This window comes from Colobus angolensis, unplaced genomic scaffold (genome assembly GCF_000951035.1).
Source record: "Colobus angolensis palliatus isolate OR3802 unplaced genomic scaffold, Cang.pa_1.0 Scaffold65, whole genome shotgun sequence".
Classification (NCBI taxonomy): Eukaryota; Metazoa; Chordata; class Mammalia; order Primates; family Cercopithecidae; genus Colobus; species Colobus angolensis.
Genome location: NW_012120154.1, coordinates 41812 through 54651, shown reverse-complemented (window position 1 = coordinate 54651; position 12840 = coordinate 41812). Strand labels below are relative to the sequence as shown.

General features: G+C 43.1%; 1 protein-coding gene across 1 annotated transcript in view; it reads left to right on the top strand.

Annotated features, from left to right (window-relative positions):
- Window positions 1-12840, top strand: part of EP300 (E1A binding protein p300) — a 119935-nt gene that overhangs the window by 81686 nt on the left and 25409 nt on the right. Inside the window, 7 exon segments of the mRNA XM_011964151.1 lie at window positions 1904-1981; window positions 2987-3096; window positions 4794-4931; window positions 5508-5945; window positions 7552-7731; window positions 7921-8065; window positions 12181-12299. Of these exon segments, the coding sequence (XP_011819541.1) occupies window positions 1904-1981; window positions 2987-3096; window positions 4794-4931; window positions 5508-5945; window positions 7552-7731; window positions 7921-8065; window positions 12181-12299 (1208 nt within the window).

Genomic DNA, 12840 nt, shown 5'->3' with positions numbered 1-12840 from the left:
TCTCTACTAAAAATACAAAAAATTAGCCGGGTGTGGTGGCGGGTGCCTGTAGTCCTTGCAACTCAGGAAGCTGAGGCAGGAGAATGGTGTGAACCCATGAGGCGGAGCTTGCAGTGAGCTGAGATTGCGTCACTGCACTCCTCCCTGAGCAACAGAGCAAGACTCCATCTCCAAAATAAAAAAAAAAAACAAGTGGACATACATGAGATACTTGGTTTTGGTAGAATTTACTCAAGTTCTGGGTGAAATTTGAGCCAAGTCTAAAGTCTCTGAGATACTAAGTTGTATTCTAATGTCAGTATAAACAGTATGGTACTGATGTAAGCAGGAATAAATGGTAGTGGACTGAGTATCAGCCTTAAGTATATGTTGACCTTTAGCTCGTACTGAATCTGACATTTTGTAGAATGAGATTTTTACCTTAACCTGATACACAGAAAATAAAAGAAGCATAAAAGGGGTCGAGCATGGTGGTGGCTCACACCTGTAATCCCAGCTCTTTGGGAGGCTGAGGCTGCAGATCAGTTGAGCTCAGGAATTCAGGACCAGCCTGGGCAACATGGAGAAACTCCGTCTCTACAAAAAATACAAAAGTTAACCAGACATGGGGGCGTGTGCCTGTAGTCCCAGCTACTCAGGAGGGTGAGGCAGAAACATTACTTGAGCCCAGGAGGTGGAGGCTGCAGTGAGCCATGATTGTGCCACTGCACAATTTTTATGTAACAAGCATGAATTATGCATGTACTTTTTATAAAGCTTGCAGAGTTATAGATAAAAGTTTATATAAATGTTGAGCATTTCCTCTGTCAGTTTTGCTCATTTACTAAAGGTTGAAATTTGTCTGAAGGGATAGACATCTACTTAGAAGAGTAGCAGGTCTTCCTCTCCTGTGCCTTAGGCTTGAGTGCACAGCCCTTGATGAAGGGTGTGGCCAGGGCGGAGCCAGGTCCCTACAGACATCTGTCCTTTCTCAGGGTGCTGTAAAAATACTATTTTCTTTGTGCACTATGTTGAAAGCGCTACGCTAGAGCATGTGCTGATAATCCAGGAAGAAGACCTTAGGATTTATGTATGTATATTTTACTTTATTAAGAATTATTTCTATTTTTGTATTTAAGAGGTACATGATATGTAGTGTGGTATAATGTGCATATTATTTAAAATCAATGTTCACAGTTTGTGTGCATAAAAACATTGTGCTACATGATCAGATTTGGCCACCATTAGACATGATTCATAGCTATTATCCATGGAGATACTCTGTTGCATGCCAACCAGAGGCATATTTTGTTAAACAGTAACATATTAAATACTGTAATAGCTTCACTTTTTTTTTTTTTTTTTTGAGACAGAGTCTTGCTCTGTCGCCCAGGCTGGAGTGCAGTGGTGCGATCTTGGCTCACTGCAGCTTCTGCCTCCCAGGTTCATGCAATTCTCCTGCCTCGGCCTCCTGAGTAGCTGGGATTACAGGTGCCCGCCAACACTCCTGGCTAATTTTTTTCTATTTTTAGTAGAGATGGGGTTTCGCCATGTTGGCTAGGCTGATTTTGAACTCCTGACCTCAAGTGATCCACCCACCTCAGCCTCCTAAAGTGTCAGGATTACAGGCGTGAGCCACTGTGCCTGGCCTATAATGTCTTCAATAGCTTATTTTTCTATCAACATTGAAAGCACCCGGGCTTATAAAGGAATACCAACAAATCCTCTTGGGGACATTTTTCTGTATTCCAGAAATAACATTTTCTTCAAGTTTCTGTCTAGTTCAGAGCTTTATTTTGTGTGATTCATACTCAATTTTCAAAGGTATTATTAAAAATATTTTGTGGGGTTTGTGTGTGCAGTGAGTTTTTGTTTGATGGCAGATGGTGCAAAGATACTTCTTTATTTCTCTTTTTTACTCTAGATGGTCCTCTGCCTGACCCAACTATGATCCGTGGCAGTGTGCCAAACCAGATGATGCCTCGGATAACTCCACAATCTGGTAAATAGTGAAAAAAAAATGTATTTTAAAAGAATCCCTGGTGTACTGCAAGATAATACTTACTACCTTGATACCCACTTTATGCCAACAGCAAGTGTCATGATTACCTGCCTATAGAGGAAGAGGGGGTGAAGAGCAGGTTGGCTGGCAGATCACAGGACAGGTGACATTAAATGATCAAACATCCATTTAAAAACAACTGCAGGCTGGGCACGATGGCTCATGCTTGTAATCCCAGCACTTTGGGAGGCTGAGGCTGGTGTACCACCTGAGGTCAAGTATGAGACCATCCTGGCCAATGTGTCAACCCTGTCTTCTAGTAAAAATACAAAAATTAGCCAAGTCTGGTGGCACAGGCCTGTAATCCCATCTACTCGGGAGGCTGAGGCTAGAGAATCACTTAAACCGAGAAGGCGGAGTTTGCAGTGAAGCGAGATCGTGCCACTGCACCCCAGCCTGGGTGACAGCGAGACTCCATCTCAAAAAAAAAAAAATAGCAGATGGTAAAATTTGTAAAATTCAGTTTGAAGATCCTGTTAGTTAATAATGTCTGTTTACAACTGCTGTGAGACAGATTTATTTATACTTACAAGGTTGAAAGCCAGTTTATTAGTCCTGATAAAATCATACAGAATCAGGGCATGGTGGCTCACACCTGTATTCTAGCACTTTGGGAGGCTTAAGCGGGCGGATCACGAGGTCAGGAGATCGAGACCATCCTGGCTAACACGGTGAAACCCTGTCTCTACTAAAAATATAAAAAATTAGCCAGGCGTGGTGGCAGGCTCCTGTAGTCCCAGCTACTCGGGAGGCTGAGGCGGGAGAATGGGGTGAACCTGGGAGGCGTGCAGTGAGCCGAGACCACACCATTGCACTCCAGGCCGGGCAACAGAGCAAGACTCCGTTTCAAAAAAAAAAAGATGTAGAATCAGACATAAGAATTCTGTCTTTTATTCTTCAATTTCAGAACGGCTTTCAGATCTAATATTTTGCACATATTCACAGGTTTGAATCAATTTGGCCAGATGAGCATGGCCCAGCCCCCTATCGTACCCCGGCAAACCGCTCCTCTTCAACACCATGGACAGTTGGCTCAGCCTGGAACTCTCAACCCGGTTAGTTTGACGTCTTTAGTAATCTGTTTGGCTTTTACCTGGTATTTTGAAAATCCTGTTTGTTCCTAATTTATAAATACTCACAGATATTTAAACAGACCATAACTCCTAGTTCTTCTGTAATTCTTCTGTATTTAACTCTACTAGAAAGCTGACCAAAAAACGACAACAGCCAGGCCCTTGTCCCTGGAGTGTCAATGTTTAGTGGCCTGCATGCATTTTCATGGTCACCTCTCTTCCCTGATATCTGTCCAGGCAGAGAACTGTCTTTTGCAAGGTTGATGGTGCATTTGCCTGGTTCTTGAGCTTGGAGAATAGAGCTAGGCTTCTGCTCCTTATGCGAACTCTTCACCAGTCCATCTCTCTACCTTGACCCCGACCTTCCTGCTGCCCTTTAGAGTTAGCTGGTGCCTCTGAATCTTGGCCCCTTTGGGGGCCAAGTGAGCATTACTACTTCTCACTAATCTACTGTTTTCAACAAGTAGTTCTGTCCTTCATTTTAACCTGTAAGACAGATGGTGTTATCTTATGAAGTTTTTTGCCTTTGGAGATTTCTTTCTTTAAGGCCTGAATTTGTGTAGGGTAATTTTAGAAATGAAATGTAGGCTGGGCGCGGTGGCTCAAGCCTGTAATCCCAGCACTTTGGGAGGCCGAGACGGGTGGATCACGAGGTCAGGAGATCGAGACCATCCTGGCTAACACGGTGAAATCCCGTCTCTACTAAAAAGTACAAAAAACTAGCCGGGCAAAGTGGCGGGTACCTGTAGTCCCAGCTACTCGGGAGGCTGAGGCAGGAGAATGGCGTAAAACCCGGGAGGTGGAGCTTGCAGTGAGCTGAGATCCGGCCACTGCACTCCAGCCCGGGCGACAGAGCGAGACTCCGTCTCAAAAAAAAAAAAAAAGAAATGAAATGTAACATTGCTAGAGCATTTGTGGACCATGAATGCTACCAGATTCTGCCACAACTTGTAAGATTTTACTTGTTTTTACATATTATGGGTCTTAGAATTTGTGTTATTACTACATCACTGACATGAGCTCATGAAATTGTGGTTAACTCTCCTCACTTAACAGAGCATGCAAAGAAAGTTACCTGCTCTCCTTGTGCTAGACATATTTGTGTACCAAGAGAACGTGTGTTTGTTCATCCTCTTACTGTTTCTTTCTTTCTTTTTTTTTTTTTGAGGCAGAGTCTCGCTCTGTCGCCCGGACTGGAGTGCAGTGGCCAGATCTCAGCTCACTGCAAGCTCCGCCTCCGGGGGTTTACGCCATTCTCCTGCCTCAGCCTCCCGAGTAGCTGGGACTACAGGCGCCCGCCACCTCGCCCGGCTAGTTTTCTGTATTTTTAGTAGAGACGGGGTTTCACCGTGTTAGCCAGGATGGTCTCGATCTCCTGACCTCGTGATCCGCCCGTCTCGGCCTCCCAAAGTGCTGGGATTACAGGCTTGAGCCACCACGCCCGGCCATCCTCTTACTATTTCTTGAGAGTAGACCTAGGTAAACTGTGAGGCTCTTTCCCTTTATCTGCACAAGAGTCAGTTGTTCTACGACTTTCTTCCTTCTCCTCTCCAGCCCTCTTCACCTATACTCCTGTCTTTGACTTTACTTAATAAACCTGACATTAGGACCTTTTGATGATTTTAGCTATAGTGGAATAATTGTAATGAAGTAGTTTGGTGATCTGTGTTTTTTTGCAGCCTATGGGCTATGGGCCTCGTATGCAACAGCCTTCCAACCAGAGCCAGTTCCTTCCTCAGACTCAGTTCCCATCACAGGGAATGAATGTAACAAATATGCCTTTGGCTCCGTCCAGTGGTCAAGCTCCAGTGTCTCAAGTATGTCTCATAAGTGGATTTTTTACTTATTTTTGATTCTTGAAATTCCTCTTGACGTAGGTTTTTATAGGAAAGAGTGGCAGCAAATAGTGGGTGAAAACATGATTTTTTTAAAAATAACAGTTTTAAACTTAGGGTATTCTGAACCTGAAGAGATTATTCTGTGACATAGCAATGGTGTTAATTGTTACAAATTAGGAAATAATTTAAATGGATGGTTTTGTTTTTAGTAGTGAACACTTTTAAATAAATCTTAGAATTAAACACAATGTAGAAGGAACTTTGGCTGAAGAGAGCATAGGCAGGCCCTAGAGCACTGTGCACGCAATTCTGTCAATTTTTCTGCAATGGCTGAGGCCATTCAGCTGAATGGTTTGAAGTCTCTTTACTTAAGTGCTATATTGATGGTGCTGTCCAAAGCTATATCCCCAGTAATAGGGTATTTTACACATTTTGAAATAGACTCATTGCTACTCTTTGTTTAACCAGTTTGTGTCCTAAATTCATATAACATGCCATGTAAGTATTTCGTTAATTCTATTTTGAATTGCTGTCTTATGTTTTTTATTTTAACAGGCACAAATGTCTAGTTCTTCCTGCCCAGTGAACTCTCCTATAATGCCTCCGGGGTCTCAGGGGAGCCACATTCACTGTCCCCAGCTTCCTCAACCAGCTTTGCATCAGAATTCACCCTCACCTGTACCTAGTCGTACCCCGACCCCTCACCATACTCCCCCAAGCATAGGGGCTCAGCAGCCACCAGCAACAACAATTCCAGCCCCTGTTCCTACACCTCCTGCCATGCCACCTGGGCCACAGTCCCAGGCTCTACATCCCCCTCCGAGGCAGACACCTACACCACCACCAACACAACTTCCCCAACAAGTACAGCCATCACTTCCTGCTGCACCTTCTGCTGACCAGCCCCAGCAGCAGCCTCGCTCACAGCAGAGCACAGCAGCGTCTGTTCCTACCCCAACAGCACCGCTGCTTGCTCCACAGCCTGCAACTCCAGTAAGTAGAAATTTGATTTAGGCAGAATCATTAGAGCTGTACTGTAGTGTTATATTATTTCTGGGTAATTTCTATTACTCTCTTTTGCTTTATCTCTTACTGTTTTCTCCACAGGTAGAATGTAATCTGTTTTTCATTAGGGACTTTCTTATCCTGTTTTGCATTCCTGTGATAGGACCTATCATAGCAGGAGTGTAAAGATTTTATTTAGCTCTGACTTTGACCATTATGTTTCATGTTGTATCCTGAGGTCTGAAGGTACCTAAAGGGGTATGACAAGGGGGCACAGTCCTTCTCTTTATTTAGTATATTATTTAGTGCAACACATAAATTTTACATGTATTTAAAGAATCTTTTTCAAACAGTTTGAGCTGTAAAACCTAGAGATTAAATTGAAAAATTGCAGATTTGCGCGGGCGCGGTGGCTTACACCTTTCATCTCAGCACTTTGGGAGGCCTTGGCAGGCAGATCACTTGAGGTCAGGAGTTTGAGACCAGCCTGGCCAACGTGGTGGTCAGAGACAGGTCAACCCTGTCTCTACAAAATATACAAAAATTAGCCAGACGTGGTAGTGGGTACCTGGGAGGTGGAGGTTGCAGTGATCCGAGATCACGCCATTGCACTCCAGACTAGGTGACAGAGTGAGACTCTGTCTTTAAAAAAAAAAAAAAAAAAAAAAATTGCAGATTTATGAGTCCCTGTGACCCTAAACAAAGTCAAAAAATTATCTAAGATGAGAGAATTATATACCCAGAACAACCTGTAGCTTCCTTGTGAGGGGTTGGTTATGTATATAATAAAAATCCAAATTCTTATCTAATAGTTGAATCCTTAGTAATATAACTTTTTTTAAGGGTTTAGAAGCTTCTACTTTGATATCGATACTAATATATTAGTTCTCAGTCACGTTGATGAACTGAGAAGTCCCATGAGTCACAGCCATTTTATAAAGTACTGTACTTGATGGACAGCTGGTTCATCGTGGCCTCTGGTAGACAAGGAAGGACAGAGTGACAGAGGAACCAGTGGATCTGCTTGATTTTATTCTTTATAAAATCAAAGTAGTTCCAGAAAATACTGACTTCTCATTAGGGGGTTTCTTATGACAAGCCTTAGGGAAAAGACAGGGAATGCCAGTTATCTCATTAGAATCTAGTGATTCCAAATAGCCACTCTGTGGGACATCATTGTATTTATTGTCTCCTTTTCTGTACCTTTGAAATTTTCTCTGGTGAAAAGGTAAAAATAAAAAAGATAGCCAGTCTTTATTATTTTCTTTCACTCATTTCTGTATAAATGTGAGCTCCTCTGAAGCAGACATCTTTGAAATCCCCACACACTGCCAGATGGTGATAGTTATCAATGAAATAGTTGCTGGCTCTTTGATGTACAACCAGCCAACCAGTATTTACAAGTCTTAATTCTCCTGTTCTTAAGTATAATTAAAGGAGGTGAAATGGGCAGAGCAAATGAAAGCACCGTGAATGAATATAAGCCAAGAAATAGGTGGCTAATTCTGCTGTCTTATTGCTTACCTTACATTCTGATTGTATCATTGGCAAACTCTGTGTGTGTCTCACCGACTCCCCTGGTTTTTCTGCCCAGCTTTCCCAGCCAGCTATAAGCATTGAAGGACAGGTGTCAAACCCTCCATCTACTAGTAGCACAGAAGTGAATTCTCAGGCCATTCCTGAGAAGCAGCCTTCCCAGGAAGTGAAGATGGAGGCCAAAATGGAAGTGGATCAACCAGAACCAGCAGATACTCAACCGGAGGATATTTCAGAGGTGAGAGTAGGGCAATTACTGTTTGATTTGGTTAGGACCCCAGTCTAAGAACCCAGTTTTTAAAAAATATTGCAGAAAAATACTTTGATAATTAGATCTCATGGCGTAGATTTTGCATGAGAAAGGGTGTTCAGACTACTGATTTCCAACTAGATATCTTTGAAATACTAAAAACTCTTAACCTTTTAGTCTAAAGTGGAAGACTGTAAAATCGAACCTACAGAAACAGAAGAGAGAAGCACTGAGTTAAAAACTGAAATAAAAGAGGAGGAAGACCAGCCAAGTACTTCAGCTACCCAGTCATCTCCGGCTCCAGGACAGTCAAAGAAAAAGAGTGAGTCTCTTAAACCATTTGTTCTGGGGGTAGATGAAGAAACCAAAGACCCAGGGCAGAATTGCAGTCATGCCTCTTGGGCCTCAGAAGTTGCCATTAATGTGATTTCATTAACCTTGAAGCCCTGGGCCTGGTCTCTTCATTGTTATTAATAATTTTTCTTTCTTTCTTTCTTTTTTTTTAATATTCACTTGCAGCAACCAATGAGTTAGTCATTCCCCTCATTTCTTCAGGGTTCCGTGTGTTAGTACCCCCTAAAAATTTTCTCATCTTTCAAGAGAGAAATGTTTGTAAATAGCCTTGACTAAAAGGAAAGAATAGCAATAATAGGGCCGGGTGCGGTGGCTCAAGCCTGTAATCCCAGCACTTTGGGAGGCTGAGACGGGCGGATCACGAGGTCAGGAGATCGAGACCATCCTGGCTAACATGGTGAAACCCCGTCTCTACTAAAAAATACAAAAAGCTAGCCGGGCGAGGTGGCGGGCGTCTGTAGTCCCAGCTACTCAGGAGGCTGAGGCAGGAGAATGGCGTAAATCCGGGAGGCGAGACTCCGTCTGAAAAAAAAAAAAAAAAAAAGAATAGCAATAATAATAGCATTTGTCATTCACCTCCTGTGCACTAAGTACCCACATTGTCTCATTTAATAATTTCTTTTTGTTGTTGTTGTTGGATTTGGAGTCTCGCTGCATCGCCAGGCTGGAGTGCAGTGGCAGGATCTCAGCTCACTGCAACCTCCACCTCCCAGGTTCAAGCGATTCTCCTGCCTCAGCCTCCTGAGTATCTGGGACTACATGCGCACGCTACCACACCTATCTAATTTTTGTATTTTTAGTAGAGACAGGATTTCACCATGTTGGCCAGGATGATCTCAATCTCTTGACTTTGTAATCGGCCCACCTAGGCTTCCCAAAGTGCTGGGATTACAGGTGTCAGCCACCGTGCCCAGCCTCATTTAATAATTTCACAACAACTCTGAGGTTATTGGCCTGAAGCTTAGCAAAGTTAAGTAACTTTCCATGGGTTACTCAGCTGACCCCAGTGCATAGGCTAGGATGCAGACCCAGGCAGTCTGAGGCAGAGTGCTCAAATCCAGCCATTCCAGCAAGTGGTAATTGACTATTTTAGGACTAAAACTTTTTGTAGCTCTAGTGATCTGCAAAAAGCACCAGGTAGGACATACCTGAGGGGTGAGTCTGCTGGCTCTTACAGATGATGTATATTAAAAAGTGTCCCATTAATACAATATGTTGTAAAATGTTGGGATTAAAAAATTATTTTCATTTTAAAAATAAGACTCGTATATATTGAGGTGTTTTAATATGGGCTGTAACAAACCCAATCTTACTATTGGCAGTCTCTCTTTAAAGTGTCTAATCCCTCACGCCTGTAATCCCACCATTTTGGGAGGCCGAGGCAGGCAGATCACTTGAGGTCAGGAGTTCAAGACCAGCCTGGCCATTATGGTGAAACTCTGTCTCTACTAAAAGTACAAAAATTAGCTGTGTGTGGTGGCTCTTATCTGTAGTCCAATCTACTTGGGAGGCTGAGGCAGGAGAATCACTTGAACCCAGGAGGTGGAAGGAGGTTGCAGTGAGCCAAGATGGTGCCACTGCACTCCAGCCTGAGTGATAGAGAGTAATTCTGTCTCAAATAAATAAAATGTCTAATTTCACAAGTTTATTCAAGTAGTCCTTATTTTTAGCACAGCTAAGTATGAGCGACAAGCATCTTTGTAGTCTGATTTCCCCCCCTCCATGACAACCCCCCAGAGGTGAAAAATATCTAAAGTAACAAATATACTCTCCCAATGATGAAAATTTTTTTGCAAATTAAGAAAAAATAAGACCCTTGCTGAAATTGAAAGCTTTCTAAATCACTAGCTTCTCATGACTGTTTAATTCTATTTGGGACACACCGGCAAATTTTTCCGGACTTTCAGGGAAATATCATTGAGAACACCTTTGAACTTAATTTGATCAACAAAGTCTGTTGTTTTAGCAATACCGTTTTTGTTCTCTCTCTCTCTCTTTTTTTTTTTTTTTTTTTTTTTTTTGAGGCGAGTCTCGCGCTGTCACCCGGGTGGGAGTGCGGTGGCACGATCTCCACGATCTCCGCTCATTGCAAGCTCCGCCTCCTGGGTTCATGCCATTCTCCTGCCTCAGTCTCCTGAGTAGCTGGGATTACAGGCGCCCACCACCGTGCCCAGCTAATTGGGGTTTCACCGTGTTAGCCAGGATGGTCTCGATCTCCTGACCTCGTGATCCGCCCATCTCGGCCTCCCAAAGTGCTGGGATTACAGGGTTGAGCCACCGCACCCGGCCGAATTATAAAATTTTCTATCAGAGTAGCCTTGCATCAGTTACCTGGGTTCCTCCCAAAACCTTGAGAAGTTAAGCAACTTTGTGAGTTGTTGGCATAGATGGGCCTATATGCCAGGCCCCACTTCTCTTTCTACTGTGTTTTTATTGATCACCACAGCCTGAGGCAAAACTGAGAAGATTTTTAATCTTTGAAACTCGCTAGACAGCTTTTTGGAAATGTTTCCTTTTTATATGAGGCCTATCCCTAAGTAGTTGTTCTTAGAATACATGAAAACAGGATTCTGGAGTCTTTTCTTTGCCTCATTAAGCAAATTAAAAGGAAAACCTCACATAGGTTTGTACCTTACTTTTCCCAATACAGCCTTGTATGTGACAGAGGATGATTTGAGTCTAATAAACGAGGCACCTCCCTAATTTTCTCCTGCCCAATCAATGGCTGTAATTATATAAATCGCATTCACTAATCTATCTTAACCACAATTTGTCTGCTGTTTTCAGTGATCACCTACAAACACAGCTTGCATTGGGTATTTATTTGGGGCTCTGATACAATAATAAGGCAGGATGGTATTAATACCCTTTATTTGTTTTGTTTGTTTGTTTGTTTTTGTTTTGAGACGGAGTCTTGCTCTGTCACCCAGAATGGAGTGCAGTGGCACTATCTTGGCTCACTGCAAGCTCCGCCTCCCGGGTTGACGCCATTCTCCTGCCTCAGCCCCACAGGTAGCTGGGACTACAGGTGCCCGCCACCACACCCGGCTATTTTTTTTTTTTTTTTATATTTTTAGTAGAGATGGGGTTTCACTGTGTTAGCCAGGATGGTCTCCATCTCCTGACCTCGTGATCCGCCCACCTCAGCCTCCCAGAGTGTTGGGATTACAGGCATGAGCCACCGCGCCCAGCTGTCTCTTAAACTTAAACCTAACATTCATCATTAAAATAGTACATGTCTCTTTTTCTTTGGCTCTAAAATACCAAGCAGTTTAATGAAGGAGTCTTCTGTTCTGTGCCCCTGACTCCTTGTAGTATAAGACAATACCAGATCTAGTCTAGTTCCTGACTTGTTAAATACTGATGTCATGAAGAAAGACTTTTCTTTTCTTGCTTAACTGCATCTCCCTCTAAACATGAGTATCTTGTATTTTGTGAACTCTTTTTTTTTTGTTTGTTTTTTGGAGATGGAGTCTCACTCTGTTGCCCAGGCTGGAGTGCAGTGGCGCGATCTCGGCTCACTGCAATAACATCTGCCTCCTGAGTTTAAGCAATTCTCTTGCCTCAGCCTCCTGAGTACCTGAGACTAGCGCACCACCACGTCCAACTAATTTTTTTGTATTTTTAGTAGAGACGAGGTTTCACCAGGTTGGCCAGGCTGAAACTCCTGACCTCAAAGTGATCCATCCACCTCAGCCTCCCAAAGTGCTGGGATTATAGACGCAAGCCACTGTGCTTGGTCCCGTGGACTGTCCCATTTGGCAGTCTCTTCGTAAATTTTTAGAAGCCTTTGGATTCTGTTTCTAATTGACCAAGTCTGTCTTCACTGATTTTGTGACTGAAAAGTTAAACTGAGGGTGAAGGGTGTTTAAAGGTGATAAGATGCAGTTTTTTAGGAGCTGCCTGAAGCAAAGCAGGGCTTAGAATCTAGAATCAGTAATTGAGCCCGTAGCGATATTTCCATGGGGACAGAGTAGTTAATTTTGTTATTTGATTCTTGGGATGCTTTTAGAGCTTCAACCTAAATGGTTTTTTAAAGTTCTTTTGCTTAATTGATAACTAATTTCAAATGCACTTTTTAAGTTTTCAAACCAGAAGAACTACGGCAGGCACTGATGCCAACATTGGAGGCACTTTACCGTCAGGATCCAGAATCCCTTCCCTTTCGTCAACCTGTGGACCCTCAGCTTTTAGGAATTCCTGTAAGTATTTGGTGGTACTTCTGACTTTGTTTTTTAATTTGATAACAGCTTTGTTGAGAGATAATTTACGTTCCAAACAGTATAGCCACTCATTTCAGATTTACAATTCAGTGATTTTTTTTTTTTTTCCTGAGACAGGGTCTTATTCTGGTTGCCCAGGCTGGAGTACAGTAACACGATCTTGGCTCACTACTGTCTCCACCTCCTGGGCTCAGGTGATTCTCCCACCTCAGCCTCCTGAGTTAGCTGGGGCTACATTCATGCGCTACCTCACCTGGCTAGTTTTTTGTATTTTTTAGTAGAGACGGGGTTTTGTCATGTTGCCCAGTCTGGTCTTGAACGCCTGGACTCAAGCAATTGGCCCATCTCAGCCTCCCAGAGTGCTGAATTACAGGTGTGAGCCACTGGGCCTGGCCTAATTCAGTGATTTTTAGTATATTCACAGAGTTGTGCATGACACTTTTATTTTCATCATCTGAAAAAAATCCTTTACCATTAATTGTCACTCACGGCCGGGCGCGGTGGCTCAAGCCTGTAATCC